The sequence below is a fragment of the Furipterus horrens genome, unplaced genomic scaffold (assembly GCF_987537825.1).
Source record: "Furipterus horrens unplaced genomic scaffold, mFurHor1.1.pri manual_scaffold_16, whole genome shotgun sequence".
Classification (NCBI taxonomy): domain Eukaryota; kingdom Metazoa; phylum Chordata; class Mammalia; order Chiroptera; family Furipteridae; genus Furipterus; species Furipterus horrens.
The window spans coordinates 11181572-11201205 of NW_028327186.1; the positions used below are offsets into that span (position 1 = coordinate 11181572).

The window sequence follows — 19634 nt, forward strand, 5'->3', positions numbered from 1 at the left end:
ATCAAACCCGCAACCTTGGTGCATCAGACCGACACTAACCACCGGAGCCGTCTGGCCAAGGCAAGAAAGTATTTATTTAAAAGGTATTTTTGGTGGGGGAAAAAGTGGGACAACTGTAATAGGAAAAACAAATTTTTTTAAATCAAAAAATAAATAAAAAATAAAAAGATCTTTTTGGGATTTAAAAGGAAGATACTAGGAATCCGGCAAGGAAATTGGACATGGGTCTTTGAAGAGCGGCTGGGACGACGGCAAGCAGAGGCAGGCCAGTTGAGGAGGCTGCCCAAGGCCTACGGAACAGGATGAACCAGGATGCAGAATGAAAAATGGATGGAGTGTTCTGGGAGCACCAAGAATTTGGTTGGCGCACAGGGAGAAGACTTAAGTAAGCAAGTCAGCCTGGAAAGGTAAGTTAGGGCTGTGGTCCTGGGATGCCCATCTGAACCCTTTGTAATTGGCCAGCTGGGAAGCACCGCTGGCACTTGAACTGTGTCGGTAAATTTTGAAGTACAATTTCCTGTCACGTCTTACTTCCTGAGGTTCTAGAGCTCAGCCCTCCTATCTCCGTGGTATTTGGACATGTGATTGACTCAGAGCAATAAGGCAGGAGCAATCGTTTTTGCATTCCAGCTGTTCACAGAGTGAGAATTGGCCTTTCTGGTTGTTCATTACAAGTTTTAGTCCCCAAGGCAGCAGTTCCAGAGCAAATTAGCAAAGAGCAAAAAGAGAAGGAAGAAGAAATGTGCGCCTTAAACCACTGCTTCAGAGACTTTTTTTTACCACTTTATACCCGCTTGGCTTTTTTAAGATTCCATAAGCAACTGCGATCCTACAGTATTTGTCTTTGTCTGACTTATTTCACTTGCCATCTTCCCTCAAGATCCACCCACGGTGTTGAAAATGGCTGGATTTTCCTTTTTATAGCCAAATAATATTCTCTGCAAGCTTTTTTGACTGTGGGCCTCCATAAGAGATACATTCCATTTCTCAAGCCAGAATGTACACACACATGAGCACAAACACGCACATCTCTGAGACAGGTTTCCTGAAATATTATCCTTGTTTTATGCAATGCACGCTGATGGGTTGTTTTTTTTTTTCCCCCTACTTCAAGTCCATCTTTATTTTAAGAAGGAGTTTTGGGGTGTTTTTACTGCTTTATTGAAGTATATAGTAGATATACAATAAACCACATGTAGTTAAAATGCAAATTTTTATTTTGACAGGTATACCCCATTGCATGCTGATAGTTTCAACTTTATTATTTTTATTTCTTTTTAAATACTGGCCAGGACGTACTACGTTGATTTCATGACCTGCCATAGGGTGACAAAATGCCTGAGAGCACTCTGAGGGGAGACTAGGCTACTCCTTGCTGTGTTGGCAGTTCTCATTTAAATGGCCGTACAGGCTGTGATCTTAAGTAGGACTCTCAGGATGTGGTGGGGGAGGGCAGAGAAGGATTGGCAGGAGCCTTGTTTGGGTTCCTCTTCCCTTCTCAGTAAACGCTTCCTGATAACAGTATTTCTCAGGACCCATAATCTTTTCTTCTTTGTCTAGCTTCTAGCTTGAGATACAGATTGGACTTTGTACAAGACTATAGACTACCACCTGCACACCGAGGCAACTTTTTGTTTGAATGAACAGCATCACGGACTAAGTAAAAGAAAAAATAATGTGTCTTGACTGTCACAATAGAGACCATCTTACCCACCGTTGTTGGAATATTACAGGGACAGTGAGTGCCATTCCTTTCTTATAAGTTTGGGACGAATGAAAAGATAAGAATATCAACTTTGTTACCCATTAGGCTAAACTGAAGAATGGGGCTTGGATGATGACCAATCAGGTTTTTAATATTCCCTGAATTAAAAGTAGGTCCCCCGAAACTTCATCCTCCTTCCTCCCCCTTGCCAAGGTCTGGCAACTTTAACCAGGTCTAATTAGAGAAGATTTCGCTCTCTTTGAGGGCAGCCAGATCTAAGTTCACCGATTAGGCAAGTCTTCCAGAAGGTCCAGGACAAATTCTCCCCAACCTGCCCTCCTATGAAAACAAAAGGATTAGGAAATAAGGATTTATCCCTGCCCAAGCAAATTGGATCTGGCCCAAAAGAAGGTCAGTTAATTTGAAAAATATATTAAAGTAGTGAATTATTAAAAATGATATATACACATCTTAACATTTTATTTTCACTTAAAACCTATTAGGAAAACTCACTTGCCAGTTTTTCTATGTCAGGCCAAACCTCTTCTTTGAGCTTAGAATTCTTGAGCTCTTCTTCTTACTTAAATCATACCCATGATGTATTTTCTATGCTTTCCAAGTCGTTTCTTTAAAGTTGACCGAGGTCTTAAAGCTTCTTGCAAGGTAATATAAGTAGAGGCTCCATCTTAAAAAAAAAAAAAAATGTTTGTAATCATCTCACGCACATCTGGTTTGATAGTAATTTTCAACATGTCGTTAGCTAATATTTCCAAAGCATTTAACTGACATTTCACAGAAACAACTATTTCTTTTCACACTTACGTTTCAACAGTTTACGTAAATTTTAATGAAATTAATTATATTCTGGCGTACAGTTGTCATAAGCAAGTTTGGGACCGAACCCGACAGACTCTTGTTAGGCACGTAACCTAACTTGCAGGAAGAAATGTGTGGGTATTCCAGAGATGAACCTCCACTCCAAGGCATTCGGGCGGTAGTCAATCTGCATATTGGCAGAGAAGAGAAAGTGTTGATTCCGGAGAGTCCTTCCATTCAAAGGAGAACTGATAGCCCTGGCTGGGTAGCTCAGTTGGTAAGAGCATCATCCTGATAGGCCAAGGTTGCGGGTTTGATCCCCCGTCAGGGCCCGTACAGGAATCAACAACAACCAATGAATGTAGAAGTAAGTGGAACAACAAATTGACGTTTCTCGCTCTCTCTCAAATCAATTAAAAAAAAATTTTTTTAAGAGAGAACTGAATGCTCATAAACTAGTATGACCAACTGTGTGTGCATATATTTTAACATATTTCCAAGATTTGTCCATTTTGTAAATGTTTATTGATATTCAGGACAGTGCCAGACACATGCTAGGCCCTGAAGATGCACCGCTCAGTTGAAGAGGGAGAAACTGATATGCAAACAGGATGCAGAGGCAGATGGAGAAGGAGGAACACTGAGGTGCAAATCCCTTTACCTTCTCCCCTCCCCCTGCCCTCAAAATCACTGCCTCTTCCCATTTAGCTAAAAATGGCTTAAATGGCTTAGGATTGGAATGGCTATCAAAGAAGTTCCAGTGGTAATACCACCTAGTACCTTAGCAAAGTATAGAGATACCTATGTACTTCCCAGTGCTAATGAGATGATACGGTTGGTACATTCAGAAAAGCCGGAGAGTGCGAATTGATAAAGTCCTTCTAAAAAGCAATGTGAGAGTACTTCTGAAGAGCCTTGATAGAGAGATGACTCCCTCTTGACTCATCAGTATCACTCCTAGAAACTCTCCCTTGAGAAATCCTCCCCAAAGAGAATGGCCACACGCACAGGATTTACAGCATCCTTTTGTGTGAAAATGAAAGTTTGAAACAAATGAATGGTCAAGTAACTTATGGTGTGCAACATTGTAACTTGGAAAACAGTTAATTACATATTAAATGAAAAAATATGCAATTTGTTCATTTTACTAAGAACCACTGAGTCCTACAGTTACAACAAGTGAATTTTGTGGCTTCTATCTCAAATTTTGTTAAATTTTTAAAAAAATTTTTTTAATTTTTATTTTTTAAGGATTTTATGTATTTAGTTTTAGAGAGAGGGGAAGGGAGGGAGAAAGAGAGAGAGAGAAACAGCACTGTGCAAGAGATGCATGGATCGCTTGCCTCTCACATGCCCCCAGCAAGGTACCTGGCCTGCATCCCAGGCACGTGCCCTGACTAGTAACCAGACTTGCGACCTTTTGCTTTGCAGGCCGGTGCTCATCCACTGAGCCACACCAGGCAGTGCTCAACTTTTTAAAAAGATAGAATCTGCCTTTTTGCTTTTGTATCAGCCAAGATCAGCATCAGAGTACACAGATGGCTGTGGCTCAAAAATATGTCCTGGACAGAATGCACAGTTGTGGCAGGGGTGAGGGACACCCGGAAGGGATCATGAAGCACCCCAAGACTAACATCTGCTGAAAAGCCATTATCAACCAACAGTAGGTAGGCCCGAAGGGGCAAGGAGATGAAACCGGTGCTCAGTGAGAGGAGTAGTTGAATGTCGAATGGGAGGGAGGGCCAACAGCAGCTTAGAGGAACACAGCTCGTGCGCCCTCCCTCTCTCCCTTTCCCCACCTCAGATCTCCTGTGGTCCCCCCAGTGGCTGAACCCCAGCCAGCCCAGAGGATGATATCCTTCAGAGTCAGCCCTGCAAAAGGGTGGAGAGTGGGTCTGGAGGACAGAGGCAGAGATACCGAGCAGGTACGTGATCCTAGAACAATGTGAGAACTGTCTAGGCACATGACCAAAGACCTTAAGGGAACCTGGAAAACCAGGATTTTTAGAGATGCAAAGTGGAGATAGCCAGAGAGCAGGCAGGGTAGGTTAGGTAAAAGGTCAGGAGAGATTGTTAACTCAGGCTGAGATAAGGACAAGGGCCAGGAGGGGGAACCTGTTCGGTTGATGAAACTAAGCCAGAGTCTGAGCTCTGGAAGAGATTATAGGAGATATGGATGAGCTACATTAGGCCAGCACTTCAGACATTCTTCCCTTCTTTTGATATTACCCTAGCTTTCTCCTTCCTAGCTACACTTCAGACCTTGAACAACTAATTGTTTAGTTCAGTGGCTGGTGTGGCTCAGTGGGTTGAGCACCGGCCTGTGAACTAAAAGGCTGTGGTGTGATTCCCAGTCAGGGCAGGTGCCTGGGTAGTGGGCCAGGTCCCTGGTTGGGGGTACGTGAGAAGCAACCCATCTCACACCACAATGTTTCTCTGCCTGTCTCCCTCCTTTCTTCTCTCTCTGAAAATAAATAAATACATACATAAAATCTTAAAAATAAGTAATTGTTTCTTACCTGTCATGTGCCCTGGAGGGTTGAGGGAACAAAATAAACATCCCTTTCCTCCTAGAGTTTACATGCTGGTGGGGAAACAACAGATGAATAAGTATGTCAAGGGTGATACATGCTATAAAGAAAAGCACAAGAGAACAGGGAAATAAAATTATGCCCATTCAACTTTAAAATCTCTTGATTTAGACCACACTTGCCCAGCGTAAATTAGGCCTTCAGTATTTCTGTCCTGGACTGAGATTGTAAAGTCCTCGTTGATCTTCCTGCGTCCAGCACCCTCTGAACAATCCTCCACCTTGCTGCAAGAATATTCCTGAACTGAATCATGACAGCTCCCTGCTTAAAATTCTCCAGTGCTTTCCTGACTGGTGTGGCTCAGTGGGTTGGATGTCATCCAGCAAACTAGAAGGTCGCCAGTTCGATTCCTGGTCAGGGCACATGCCTGGGTTGCAGGCCAGGTCTGCAGTTGGGGGTAAAAGGCAGCTGATCAATGTTTCTCTCCCTCTCTGTCTCCCTCCCTTCCCCTCTCTCTAAAAATAAATAAATAAAATCTTGAAAAAGAAGAAAGAGCAAGCCTCCATTACGCTTGGCTCCATCCTACCTCCAAGAAGGAATAAACTTCTTTGAATAGTTTGTCATCCCATTTGGGGGGGATTTAGTTTTCCCATCTCTCCCAAACTGGACAGATGGTTTCCCAAGGGTAAGGACTGTACTGTATTTATCACTGTGTTCTCAGGCCCAGGCGTAGTTCCTGGCGCAGACTGGGAATGTCACATATACATTATTGAATGAACTACTGGAAGCTGGATTGGGACAGAAGTTTTGAAATTATAAGAAGACCAGTTGGACTGGAACAGAGGAGAAAACCAGGCGACAGTACTGGGGCTCGATGACTGAACATGCTGGCTGTTGAGGCAAGTCTTTGATTTTTCTCTCGGATGCAGTCAGCAGGGAAGGCGGGCAGGAATTTTCAGGGACAGGGAAGTTATTTGTGTTTTTACGAGTTACAAAATTAAAACAAAACATTAACATCTGGTGATGTACAGGATGGAGGGGGAGGAGGTTGGTGAAAATGAAACTGGAGACAAAAATGAATGAATCACCGCCTTACTAACTTCGTTTTTGGGCACAGACTCCTATGAAAAACTCATGAAAATGATACCTTCTTTGAGAAAGAGAGACATAAACGGAAGCCCGTGCACTTGTTAAGAACCCGCTGATGGGTGAGTTCTAAGAGAGAGAGAAGAACCTGAACCATGGTAGCAAAATGTACTCATTCGTTCAGGCATATTTATCGATCTCCCGCTGTGTGCAAGGAAGGCACTGCTGAGTGCTGAGAACAACCCTGTTCAGCGTGGAGTGCGGCGGGCCACAGGGGCATGGTGGGCAAGAGCACAGACTCGGAGCCCATCCGTTTGATGTGATACCCCTGACAGGTGAGCTGGAATAACTATCCAAAAAGCGACTTGTGCTTAGTAGGCATTTTATGGAGACAGCGCTACCACCACGCTCCTCTTTAAGGGAATCCTACATTCGCAGAAAGCACTTAGCATTCTGGGCATGCGGGAGCTCTCTGCAGAGCCGTAAGGCAGAAGCCTGAGGGACAAGCAAGAGGAGGAAGCAGACCACATGGGCCCGATTTCAAGAACGTTAGCTGAAATGGGAGAGGAGAAAGAAGGCAGTAACTAACAAGAGGAAGTGAGGGCAAGAAAGGTTTTTTTTGAAGGTGGGAGAGATCCCGTCGATTTTGATGCCTGTTAGTGCTGCTGCTGTTTTTTGTTTCACCTCTTCCACGGGGCAAAACGTTTCCCTTTGAGAACTTTTTTCATCCCGTCACCGAGGGTGAGATCGGGTGAATAGGGAGGGTGGGGCATGGGAGTCATGCCATTTTTTGGTCAAGAACTGCTGAATGCTCAGCGCAGTGTGGGCAGGTGCGCTCGTCAATCCCCCATCATGAAATGGGCAAACATGTTGAAAGCGTCTTCAACAAAAATCACTGAAGCCAAACTCAGCCTCTCACAATACCACCAGCTGGTGCACTGATACAGGCGGGTTCCTAGAACACTCACCTAGTGGGGGAAGCCTGTACTACATGGGGCCCATCCTCCAGAAAGTAATTCTGGTTTTTTGGGCCCTACCTCATAGATACATTTTTATACCACAGACAAGCAGAGAAGCCAGCACAACTCAGGAGAGGGAGGAGTGCTTCTGTGGGCACTGAGAGAAGGAGGAAGAGTTGGAAGGGACATTTGTGCTAAAGATCTGCGCTTATTTAGAATTACTCTCCTTCCCACTCAATATGTGGACTTTCAAAGCTGAGAAAGCATCGCTTTACATAGAAGAAAACTCTGGCCAGAGAGCTTCGCTGACCTTTCTGTGGTGAGAGAATTAATTGGCCGTGGCCGAGACAGTTCCAGCTGAAGACGCAGCACATTTGTGTGGCCAGCAGATTCACCCAACCCTCTACCCAGACAGTTGCTTCGTGGGAAAATCAGTCTTCCCTTCATTCAGGGGAATGGAGAAGACACTTGGCACACATTAACAAGTTGTTTACTATAATTATCATCTGGAAGCATTTTGTGGAGTATTTCTCATCTATCAACATTTTCCCATAGGTGACTTCAGAACCTCTGTATAAAGAACAAACCTGATCTCTTTTTGCCAAACTTCCATATGCAATGAACACAGAGGAGGAAAAAAAAAAAAGACCAAACCACAGGCCAAAGGGAACGGAGTAGTGTTGTGGTCAGGTTGCAGGCGAAGGCCAGAGACAGAAACTACGAGCTGTGGTGGTAACTGGGCAAACGGGACCCAAGATCAGGACACACGGGCGCAGACCCTGTTGCCACACAAGGTCTAGTCCCCAGAGATCACACCAAAGGCAGTGGAGAGAATGCCAGGGTTCAAGGGCATGTAGTTGACTAATTGACCAGGGAAAGACTGAAAAAAAGCAGATCTGAGCAGAAAGCAGGTAGCCGTCTGATCCAGCTTGCAAATGAACCTCACAGGCCCACGGAAACCGTACTGAATACAGAAAAGAAACTGGGGAAGTTAAATTTAATGTATCTTATTTTTTCTTTAACTCAATATATCAAAGTAGTATTTCCACTTGTAATCAGTATGACTAATCATTGTATAAATTCCCTTTTTCATGCTAAATCTGCAAGCTGTAGGGTGTATTTTATAATTCATCTCAATCCGGACTAGCCCCATTTCAGGAGCTCAGCGGCCCATAGGGCTTTTGTGTCAGACAGCTCAGGCTTAGAGAAAACCATACTTCACATTCTGGCATTAAAGTGTTTTGTCTGTATTTTCTTTACCTTTCTCTTTTTCTCAAAACGTGTTGAATGGGGCAAGGCTGGATTTTGAAGGAAACGGAGAAAACGCTCATATTCTGAGTCTCCAGTTGGAATTTTTCAATGCTTCAGATCCAGCTCTCCCAGTCAGTTTTCTTCCTGCGCCTGAGGTGGCTTTTTCTCCCCCTGGGGCGCAGAGAATCCCTTGAGAAGATAAAAAGGGAGGGGAATGAAATGCAGGTGCTTGCTACCAAACATTCCTTCCCTGTGTTTATTCATTTCATTGTTTCTCTTAACAGTTACTAAACATCAGCTATGGGTCGGGGACTGTGCCTAGGGCTAGTTTTACAGGCATATTTCCTGGCTTGTGAACCTACAATTCAGCAGAAAAAGGAGATCTATAATTATAATAAAATGTAGTAAGTGCGATGGGGCACGATAAGGGGCTGAGCGGCTACCTAGGAAAATAGTTTTCCCATCTTGGGAGATAAGAGAAGCCTTGGAGGGCGGAGAAGAGAAAGAATGTCTAAGAAAAGGAAGGGGGAGGGGGACTGGGGAATGCTCGAGGCAGAAAGAGCAGCTGTAGGGAAGGCTTGGAAGCCTTTTGTGGGACTAACAGCAGTGTTGGGGCGTCCAGGGTGAGAGGTCAGGCTGATATGTCTTCTCTGGCAGCCTACGTACCAGTGGGAGTTGGAAGGCAGGATGTTGACAAATCTGGAATAGGCTGGCCCAGCCTAGGAAGTACTCCACCCCAGAAATATTACCTCACCAGTTCAGTTCACTAGTTCACTAGTTCCAGACTCAAGTGGGTTAATGAGCTATTCTTTATAAAAGCAAGAATCTCTTATATAGTGGTAATGTTCTTTTCAGGTTATGTCAAATCTCGCTCAATGCCTTATGATTTGATTCAGAAAATTGAACAGGATTGAAGTCCCGTGTGGTCAAGGACTTAAGAAAGTACATGTGAACTCCAGGAGTGGACCTAAGGAAGGGATAAGAGCCCTGTCCTGGGGAGAGCTGGGTGGGCTTCCTTCCCACAGAAGATGATGCTTACGCAGGTAGAAACAGTAGTGGTGATGTGGGCTCTTGCTTCTTGACTTGGTGCAGGAAAGATTTCACAACTTGAGTCCTGGTGATTTTGAGAGGACGTTTACTGAAGCTGCGGACAGTAAAACAAAGAAGGGCTTAAGACGGAAGAGGCAAGATCACAGCAACAGCAGAGAGCTTAGGCATGGCTGCCTCGGCCCTTTAGAAAGAAAGTCACAGAGACAGAAGTGAGCTAGCTGGGCTGCGTGGACTCAGGACACAAGTTAGAGGCAGAAGGAGGGCCTTTGGGGAAAGAAAACGCAGATACATACCTTAGGAAACGAGGGCCTGCTCTAAAGAAACCGTGGGCATACTGGGTCCTTTGCCTTAAGGGTTTATAGGCAGGGGTTTTAGGGGCGGTCTCAGGGGATCTCAATAGAATATCAGCTTTCCAGGTGTGTCCTTTTGAGAGTCCTGGTCTGGCTAAGGTGGGTCACTGGTTATTGCCTCTGGTGCTGATGCCCGAGGCTGCAGCCTCACTTCATCTGGTTTTACTGCTTTTCAGGGCCTGGAGCTGACACACAACTGTGTCCTCGTGGTCAACAGACCCCAGGCTTTGTTCCAAAGATTCCTTGCTGTGGGTCAGAACTTCATTGTTCTGAGGGCTTAATGCCTAAGGGAGTGGTCCTGCTAGGTTAGGACCGCGGTGTGAATCGGACTAGTTAGAATCGGCTCTATCTCAGTTTCCCCATTTCACTTGCCAAGGAATTTTCCTAGTTTCCTGCTATCCTGCCTGAGGACATTCCTATAATAGTAACCATTATTTACCAAGAGTCAGGCTCTATTCCAGTTTACATTCTTACCTCACTTGATGTCCATGAAATCGCTAGATGCCACAATCCCTGTGTACAGATAAAGAAACTGAGGCACAGAAAGGAACTGTCGCGTGTCTAGCATCACAGCTGCTAAGGGGAAGAGCTCACCTGATTAACCAGGACCGCAGGGTGAAGGGTTGGTGGGGAAGGTCAGGAGTGAGTTCCTGAGGCAGCCAGTGGCCAAATCATGCCTTCCAACACAAGCACCATAGAAGCCTTAGGTAAATGTTTTTTATTAACTTAAGCTCACGTATGATTGCTAATGATCACATCTTTGAATGTGGTTGCATTAAGAGAGCATTATGTTCAAATCCAGATTTACACAAGCCACATTTCCTGCATGATTCATTGCCTCAACAGATTCCCATAGGATCCCTTAAGCTATCAAGAGGAGCCAATCCCCTGTCATTAAGCTCTAAGATGCAAAAGTCGAAAAAGCAAGTCCCCAGTGACTGGAGGTAGGAGCCCGGGTTACAGGGGAGAGGCTCAGGTTGCCTCTACTCTAGGCCCATCACCCGCAGGACCCCCGGATTCACCACATAGCTCTCTGCCCTCTAAGAACTTACAAAACAAACAGCAAGGCCCCTTCTTTTAGCTACTTCAGAACTGGCCGAACAGGAAATTGGCGACTCCCACCCCCCACCACAGAGACACACATTCCACCGCAGAAGGCTGGTGCTTCCTTCCCCCAGCTGCCTCTGCAGCTGTCCTGGACTTCGGAAAGAGAGCTCTCCAAAAATCCTCCAGGGGGACTTGAGTGACACTAGTAATCTCTCTGCAGAGAAGACACCTTTGATTTTGGGGAATGAGAGTTCTTCCTGACTCTCCATGTTACACAGAGCTGCTGCATTTTTATTTTTATTTTTTAAATTTAATCTTTATGGTATTTTTTCTATATTACCTTTTACTCCCCTTATACCCCCCTCTCCCCAGCAATCACCACGCTGTTTTCCACGTCCACGAGTCCTTTTTCCTTTCTGCTCAGTCCCTCCACACCTTAACCTCCCCCGCCCCAATTAGCTGTCATCCTGCTCTCCATCTCTAAGTCTGTCCCCATTTTCCTTGTTAGTTCAATTTGTTCATTAGATTCCACATATGAGTGAAATCATGTGCTATTTGTCTTTCTCTGAATGGCTTATTTCACTTAGCATCATGTGCTCCAGGTCATCCATACTGTCGCCACTGGTAAAGTTTTTTCTTTCTTTTTTTTTTAATGGCCGAGTAGTGTTCCATTGTGGAAATAGTGGATGAGAACCTTCGGAGAGAGTGTGCCAGGGAAGAGCTAAGCTTCCAGTGTGGCCTGCCCTGGTACACCTGGGCCACTTCCTTTCCCAGCAGGGTCAGAAGGGGACCTTCTCCTTCCACTCACCACTTCCTTCATTCACAAGGACAAGGAGAAACTGGTGAGATCGTGGTTATTTTGAGTAGCGTTTTAAAAAATGGAGTGGATTTTGCTTCTGCTGGTAGACGCCCTGAACCAGGGCTCAATTGTAATGACTGACTGCCTTAATCCTGAGCATTTGGATATCAGTTTGAATCCACTTCTTGTTTTCAATGACTATGAACATTTACTGTGCACTTAGCATTTGTCATCCATTGTGGCAATTGCTGTGTTAACGTGTACTATCTTGTTTAATCTTCAAATGTTGTCAATCATTTTTCATTCTCACTTTACACACCAGAAAATTGAGGATTGGCCCAAGATCACACAGTTTAGAGAGTGGTTGATCTGTGATTCAAAGCCAAGTAGGTCTGACTTAATCTCAATAATAAGGTGCCTCCTTTAGGCAGGCCAGCAGTCTATATATGAAGGAAAATACCAGACATGCCATTGCACTTGATGGAGTCCAAAAGCAATGTGTTGGGAAGATTGGCAGGCCAGTGGGCAGAGAAAATAGCATGTCGGAGTCCCACATTTGGAAATTTTAATTCTTTAGGCTTTATGTCTTTATCTAGTCTGGGATCACCTGTCCTAAATATCTGAATTATTTTCATAAGTGACACTGTTTCCTCCCCAGCACTGCAAAGAAACCTCATTAAGCCTTTCCAGCTCTACCCAGTTTATATTAATCCTTCCCGGACCTATTCCTTTGTAATGCATTATTTTCACTCCAATTATTTCTTGCTCAGTCTGTCTTGTCCTCAAGATTGTAAGCTCCCAGATGGAAAGGAAGCCTGAGAGTTAGCCACCTCCCCACACCTAACCCCATTTCTTATCTGTGCTTCACCTTCTGCTTCCTCTTTTGTAAGGCAACCCTGGCCCAGCTGTGGCCCAGCTTCCCTCAGAAGTCTGCTTGCCTAAGGCTATGCCTGGAAGATCCTTTTTCTTTGAGTTTCTATAGCATGTATAGGCTAGCAGTTGTACCTTAATTTGTTGTCTCCTTTCATATAGATACTTTTTTTCCCCCCTGCTGCAAGTGAGGACTACAGGCTATTATCTTCTGCTTTTTAATTTGATAAATTCTCTTTCAGGCTTGAGCAAGCACCGAGAGCCACCATCCCCACTGACCTGAGTGAGGATAATCCTATCAAGAGTCTTGCTTGATGCCTCTGTCTGGGAGGGCGGGGCCTTCTGGGCTCTAAGACGTCCATTCATTCAACAACGTTTGAGTGTTTATTTCATGTGAGGTCCTGGGGGCGGGGGGGGAGGTAAACAGGTTAGTAAGAAGTGCCTTGTCCCCCAATGTGAGACATACAGTATTTTGAAAAAGACAGAAATAAAAATAATACCAAGAGGCTAGCTCTGTTCCTTCTTGTCTTTGGTGCGTATTAGGAGCTTCAGCTCGTCAAAGCAAAGGCTGTTTGGGGCGTAGTGTGACATAAGGCAGCGGGGGACGGGTCATATCAAGGTGCAGGAGGAAGAGCTCCTGGAGGCAGTCAGATCCCATTAATGGGGTCAAGTTCGGGAAAAACAAGACTTCTTGACTACTCGCACCACCGGTGATCTCACCACCCTGTTGCAGGCTTTGGTTGCTTTCTAATCGTACTAGGTTTTCTCTCCAACCAAGAGTTTCTTAAACTTTAACGATTCGGGCAGCGCTTTCAAAGTGTCTTCCATGCTACACCTTTACGGGAAAAGCACTTATGAAACCACCTCAGCTGTCAGTTTCCCTTAGCGCAGGAGGCCCGCCCCACTCGAGACCGCGAGGCCCAGCGACCACCCAGACCGGCGGTTGAACCGCGCCGGCCACTCAGGGGCCGCTTCGGCCCTCAGATGACAGAGACACGGCTCTCCATTGGCCAGGCGTGCACGGACGCCCGCCTTCCGGAAGTTGCAAGGCGGCCTCCCTTATAACCCCCGCCTTGAGGGGGCTGGGGGGCCAAGCGCGGAAGTGGGCTCCGCTAGGTTCTCAGGTTCTCGGCAGGCGAGGTGCGGAGCGGCAGAGCCCTCCCGCCCCGAGGCCTGGCAGCGAGGCTGGATCGGGAAGGTTGCGAGTCCCTTTGTCCGCTCAGCGCAGCGGAGGGGCGGGCCACGCCGGTTGCCGCCCCGGAAGCGGAAGTGAGCGCGCGGCCGGGTCCTGTCCAGTGGGAGCTCAGCCCGGCGTCAGTCGTTCCGTCTGCGGGTCACATTGTACCTTCTCCGCCGTGGGGCTCTCCCTCCCTCTTTCTCTCACACTCCCCGCCCCGGCCGCACCATGCTGTCTCTAGATTTTTTGGACGATGTGCGACGGATGAACAAGCGGCAGGTGAGGTTAGCGGTCCGCTGTCTCTTCAGGCTTCCCTTGTCCCTTCGCCGCTGCCACTGCGGGCTCCCGCGGGCCTCGGGGACCCTGGGGGAGGGCCTGAGCGATCTGGCGCGTGGACACCCTATTTGTGGGGTCTGAGGCCAGAGGTCGCTTCGTCCGCCCCCTCCCGCTTTTATCCCCGGGCTGATTCCAGCCCTGCTCGGCGCGGAGCGGGAAGCCGAGTCTTCTCCTTCTGTTCCTCTCCGTGAGGCAGCGGCAGAGGGAAACCGGGGGCGCCTTGCGATTGGGAGTTGGTGATGCCTGACGTTTTAGCCTCGGTAGGGCGGCAGCCTCGGGCTTTCTCCAGTCGCCGCGGCTGCCCATGGGCTCCGGAGACTAGACTGGGCAGTCGGCTGGTGCTGGGATGCCCGGAAAGGCGGTTGCAGGCCCCACCGTAGCCGGTCGCGACCCTTCTAGTGCTCCTGGGCCGCAGCGGCCTGCGCCGACCTTTTCGTGGGACCCCCGCCGAGCGGAACTGGAACAGGTGCTCCCCTGCCCTCCGGTCCGGTCCGCATCGAGGGGGCAGCCCTCAGAATCCTCGGGGGTCCCGCCCAACGTTAGCAGCACCGGAACTTCCCTCGACATTTAGGTCCGATTTTGTCCTTACACCCGACCCTGCCGTGAACTTACAGATCCTCCTCCAGACGGCACAGGGAATGCTGTTGTGATTACTCGGGGATCAGGAAAAGTGGCTCCTTTTCTCGCTCGCACCCAGCGTGTCTGTAGAGTCCCGTTTTGCTTGCCTCCGGCCTTTTCACAGAATTACCCTGATGTCCCTGTGAACGACTTTGCTCTTGGACTTCTCTTTTACAGCATTTCTGCCATTTAGGGAAGCAGATATGCAACCTGCCCTTAGCCGTCTTCAGACTTCAGCTCAGTGTCATCTTCACTAAGACACGTTTCTTAATTCCTTCAGTCACAACTGATCCTACTTTTCCGGTTGCACAAAACGGTCATGGCTTTGAGATAACACTTCAGAATCTCCCATGTTGCATAGCGTCACTTTCACCTACATCTGAATTTCTAGGTCCCACAGACCTCTCTGAAGAAATACTTATTTGGGGTTTACTGTTTATTGTACGAGGCTAAGGTAAATAAGAGATGTAAATGTTTAGAAAATGTTCAAGACCAAACATTACTTGTTTTGAGCTCTTGCTATGGGTAAAGTGCTCTACATACCCGTGAGACAGGTAATGTTATCCCCATTACACAGATAAAGAAAACGGACAACTCCCCAGCGGTTGTGAGGAGGAAACGGGAGGAACTGGATAGCGTGGGAATGGGGTGAGGGCAAGTAATGAATTAAGGTCTTACCTGCACGTAACTTCCGGGATAAAGGATTGACAGTGACTGTGGACACTGGGAGCTCATCACATGAAGAACGGGAAACTAGAAAGTTTGTTCTTACTTCTCTAAAACTGCTGTCATCGCATAACTTTTCCATTAAAACCTAAATACATAGCGTCAAATATCTGATTAATATGTTCGAGTTGTAATTGTTCTGGTTTTTTTTCTAATCAGGTTCATAGAGGAATATTTTAGTACACTAAGTATATCCATCCATTTAATATATGGTTTGATAAGTTTCTCTAGTTACATACAACCAGCACAATCAAGACATAGAGCATTTCTGTCCCCTCTAAGACCCCTGTGTCCCTTTGTGGTTTCTCCCGTCTAGCACTTGGCAACCACAGTTTTGATTTTTCTCATTTTATATAAATGGAGTCATGGAGTATGTATTCTTTTGAGCTTTGAGCTATAATTGATTTTTAATGCCTTACTCAAGGCTTTTGTTTGTTATAGGTAACCTCATTTTGGGGGTCTGTTTCACAGTTTTCAGAAATAAAGGGTTTCACTGCGTCCCACTCAGTATTGCCAGATTAATCCCCCCTCCTGCCCCTCAGACTTGCGGAAGCTCCCCATTTTCTTAGAAAAGCCTTTCAGAAAGTCCCAGCGTCTTTACAGCCTGCCATCTCGCACTGTTTCGGTCTTGTCCCAGTTTGCTTTTCCTACTACTCATTTCGTATCAGTGTCTCTGTGAACATTGTTCTGTCCCAACCTTTTGTGGTTAACTGTCTTTTGAACTTCCCTTGTGTTCTTTTTGAGCCTTGGTAGACTGCCCTTGAATATTATGTGATCTCCAAAGTCCTTTGAGCTGTTACATACCATTTTATTTGTCTTTTTTCCTTTACTGGAGTGTCAGATGACCATTTTCCTGAAACTTTTCTTAATCTGTGAAGTCCTGATTTGTAGAATTTGCCTATTTCTGTCGTGTCAGTACTCCCAAGAGGGCTGATTTCAAACTGCTAACGTGACATCATTGGGTATGGAATTAGGAGGAGACATGGTAGCATGCGACTGTGATTTCTACCTTATGGGTAAAGTAGAAGAAATAACCTCAAGAACGTAGATAATAATAAAATGTAGTGAAATCATTAGGAACTCATGAACTTAGAATATTTTTTACCTTTGTTTTTAATGTAATTTAATTGTACTAATTTATAAATGATTTATTTTTAGAGCGAGGGGAAGGAAGGGAGAAAGGGATGGAGAGAAACATCAATGTGTGGTTGCCTCTTGTGCACCCCCAACTGGGGACCTGGCCCGCAACCCAGGCCTGTGCCCTGACTGGGAATTGAACCAGTGACCCTTTGGTTCACGGTCCTGCGCTCAGTCCACTGAGCCACACCAGCCAGGGCTGTACTAATTTTTAATAGCACCGTTTAACAGTCAACATGCAAAATTCCTGAAAATTCATCATGTTGGCTCTAGCACACCACTGGTTTTTGATGCCCATCGGGATGGCCTTTGTGTGCAGAAAAGCCTATTTAGAGTTATCATTTTAAAAAAATAGTCAGTTTGTAAAAGCTAAAAATTTAAAACTAACTTCTTAAGCTTTTAGAATCAGTTTACAAACCTATTTAAAGCTTAGAAGATTTTAACCGACTTTTAAGGGCCTTTCATATTTGGGCTATTTTATAAACTTAAACATCTTAAAAACATTACATTTAATGTTTAAATTTTTAAAATTTCCTTTTTAAGAACGTCAGTTATTCAATAAACATCACTGCATACTTATATAATTTTGATAAATTCTGAGCTCTTTAAGTTCTCTCAAATGTTTCAACACTATATAGATAGTATATTTACAGATTAAAGTAATAAATCTATAACAATTGATTATACATTGTAAATTGGAATTATAGACCTGACCTATTATTTTAATAGGCCAAATTCTCTAAAATTTTACAAATATGCGCAAAGTCCTTAACATTAAAATGTTAACACTATACATATTTTTTTCTGTTCTTAATTATTTGGAGGGAAGTTTAAAAATATTTACTCACTAAAGAAATTTATCTCTGTCATGACAAATAATTTGTTACTTTCACATTAATTTTTGGAATTGTCTCTCCTGCTTTCTGAGAATTCTTAATGACCAGTGGATATTGGCCAGGATGTAATTAAATCCATGTCTGAGCCCTGTGACGGCATTAATCTGACTGTCTTCCTGCCTAAATCAAAACACGTTACGGCTTGGGCAGAATCCTATATTCTTTTTATGTCTTCCTATCTCTTAGGATCACCAAACTTTTCATTGCTATTGCAGTGATATCTGATTGAGTTTTTGGAATCTTTGTTAACTTTTTTTTTTTAATGAATTGGTCCATTAATTAATGAAGCACACAGGAACCTAGGAGATTTTCCTTAGGCTTAGACCTAATCGGGGTGAATGTGCAGCGAATAGGAGGTGTAAGCAACTCAGAGGACAGAGCCATCACTTTTTTGATTATTGGAAACTATTCTGATCTTACTAAGAAAAATCTGTATCACTGACAGGGTGTCAGGGTTCAGTAATGAATTGTCAAATTTTGATGTAGAAATACTAACATCAGTCCCCATTGCATACACAAGAAATTGCAAGTAAAATTATGTTATAAATTACACTTACTATCTAAGCATATATTCTTCTTAAGCACCCAGAAATTCTCTACGCGGTGTAACTGAGCAAAATCCAGAATACAGCACCATAGTAAGGATTAAGGCATTTACTTGCTATGATTTTTTAAAAAATTGATTTGAGAGAGAGAGAGAGAGGGAGAGAGAGAGGAAGGCAAGGGGGCTGGGAGAAAGGAAGAAACATGGATTTGTTGTTTGACCCATCTGTGCAGTCGTTGGTTGATCCTTGTATGTGCCCGGACCAGGGCTCGAACCTCGGGGACCCCACTAACCAGCTGAGCTACCTGGCCAGGGCTGCTTTTGCTAGTGTTTTCAAGTGGACGCTTACCTTGGGAAATCTACAAATATTTGGGAATTAAACAGTGCATTTCTAAATAACCCACAGGTCAAAGGGGAATCACAAGGGGAATCAGAGAACATTTTGAACAGAGTGTGAACAAAAACACAGCATATAACGTGAAGTCTTTCCTGCTATAAAATTCCCTTTACTTACTGCTTTAGATGCCTCCCACAGATTTTAAATAAGGAAAACATATACTTTATATTTATTAACATTCTGTTTCTAATGCTGTTTATTTCTATGTGTAAATCCAGATTTCATTTGATATTTCCCTTTTGCCTGGAGGACTTTTTTAAAACTTTTTTTTTTGGTATTGTAGGTCTGCTCGTGATGAATTGTTTTAGTTTTTGTGTCTTTGAGGAGGTTTTATTTTGCCTTCATTTTTGAAAGAAATTTCTCAGGGTATAGAATTTTAGGTTGATAGTTTTTCTCTTGGTACTTTCAAGACGTCTGCTGTGATTTCAAGAACTCAAGCTATTTCTGACTCACATGAGCGTTGAGAATTGTTCCATCTGCTCCCTTTAGATGGTTCTTTTCCCCCCTTGGTGGTTCCCTCACACGCATGTGCTGATCCTCACTGGTCAGATCGTAGCTGAGGACTTGGGCAGAGACCCTCCGCAGACCTTTGCCCTGTGGTTTGCAGCTGCCTTTGCCTTCCCGGACTCCCGGTTCTCGATCCCCAAGTCAAGGAGGCGTCCAGGCTCTGTTTATTTTCATGATACTGATTTTTTGAAGACTAGAGCAGTGGTCTTAGAGCTTGTCCATATGCACGTATATTTTTAAAACAACAAGATTGAACCTACATGGTACATATTTTTGAAATTTCTGGTTTTTTTAACTTTAAAGCATTTTATGAATGTCTTTTCAGGTTTCCCTCACCCGAGAGGCCTTTCTGGTATGGTTTATTCAAGTCATAGAGTTTTATAACGTGTCACGTAGTGGACATTTATTAAGGCAGAAAGCAGGCTGGCCTTCCGGGCCTAGCTGTGTGACGGACAGGCTGCATGGCCTGGGTGAAGTCGCTCCTGCTCTCTGTGACTTTTCTCAGCTGTAAAACGAGGGGTGGGGTTCTTGGTCATTAAACAGCCTGTGCCTATCAAGGGACAAATGTGTGGCACAGGAAGTGCTACAGGAGTTCAGAAGCAGAGGTTTGCACTGGTGGCTGGTGTGTGTCATGAATGTGACTAATGTAAGCTGAGTGTCATGAAGTCCAAATGACGTGCCTTACAGGAAAGGTTCTGAAAGCAGTAGGTTATGTAAACGTCACGTATTTTAGCAAGCAGAATGGCGCAGGGTGCTCGGGGTGAGAGGATGAGGGCTCTTTTCGGATGCTGATGGCACAGTTGTTCAGAAGCTGGTAGGCGCTCAGCCCTTC

General features: G+C 44.9%; 2 protein-coding genes and 3 long non-coding RNA genes across 10 annotated transcripts in view; 3 read left to right on the plus strand and 2 right to left on the minus strand.

The window, feature by feature from the left end:
- LOC149992122 (uncharacterized) lies at window positions 1–5738 on the plus strand. Of its 3 annotated transcripts, none has more exons than XR_016508463.1 (4): window positions 1–60; window positions 189–407; window positions 1561–3166; window positions 5602–5738. It is a non-coding gene; the product is annotated as an uncharacterized LOC149992122 (long non-coding RNA). The 3 variants fall into 3 exon arrangements; XR_016508464.1 differs by lacking the exon at window positions 5602–5738 and having other exon boundaries at window positions 1561–1738; window positions 3058–3650; XR_016508462.1 differs by lacking the exon at window positions 5602–5738 and having other exon boundaries at window positions 1561–3650.
- LOC149992123 (uncharacterized) lies at window positions 1201–13819 on the minus strand. 2 transcript variants are annotated; one of them, XR_016508465.1, is made up of 5 exons: window positions 12965–13819; window positions 12744–12865; window positions 5041–5152; window positions 2219–2390; window positions 1201–2044 (listed from the first exon to the last, which is right to left on the minus strand). It is a non-coding gene; the product is annotated as an uncharacterized LOC149992123 (long non-coding RNA). The 2 variants fall into 2 exon arrangements; XR_016508466.1 differs by lacking the exons at window positions 1201–2044; window positions 2219–2390; window positions 5041–5152 and adding exons at window positions 8477–8537; window positions 9388–9492 and having other exon boundaries at window positions 12965–13707.
- On the plus strand, window positions 5776–7799 carry LOC149992124 (uncharacterized). Its single transcript, XR_016508444.1, has 2 exons — window positions 5776–5951; window positions 6170–7799. It is a non-coding gene; the product is annotated as an uncharacterized LOC149992124 (long non-coding RNA).
- The window catches only part of SEC11A (SEC11 homolog A, signal peptidase complex subunit), an 18874-nt gene continuing 12975 nt past the window's right edge, over window positions 13736–19634 (plus strand). The window contains exon 1 of one of the 3 annotated variants that reach the window (XM_090263711.1): window positions 13736–13920. In XM_090263711.1, coding sequence (XP_090119837.1) covers window positions 13870–13920 — 51 coding nt within the window. In that variant the 5' untranslated portion in view covers window positions 13736–13869. The remainder of the gene's footprint in view (window positions 13921–19634) is intronic. The other 2 variants (XM_090263712.1, XM_090263714.1) reach the window with 2 other exon arrangements.
- The window catches only part of RCCD1 (RCC1 domain containing 1), a 24749-nt gene continuing 20461 nt past the window's right edge, over window positions 15347–19634 (minus strand). Inside the window, exon 9 of the transcript XR_016508461.1 lies at window positions 15347–15409. The gene's annotated coding sequence lies outside the window, so the exon portion shown is untranslated. The remainder of the gene's footprint in view (window positions 15410–19634) is intronic.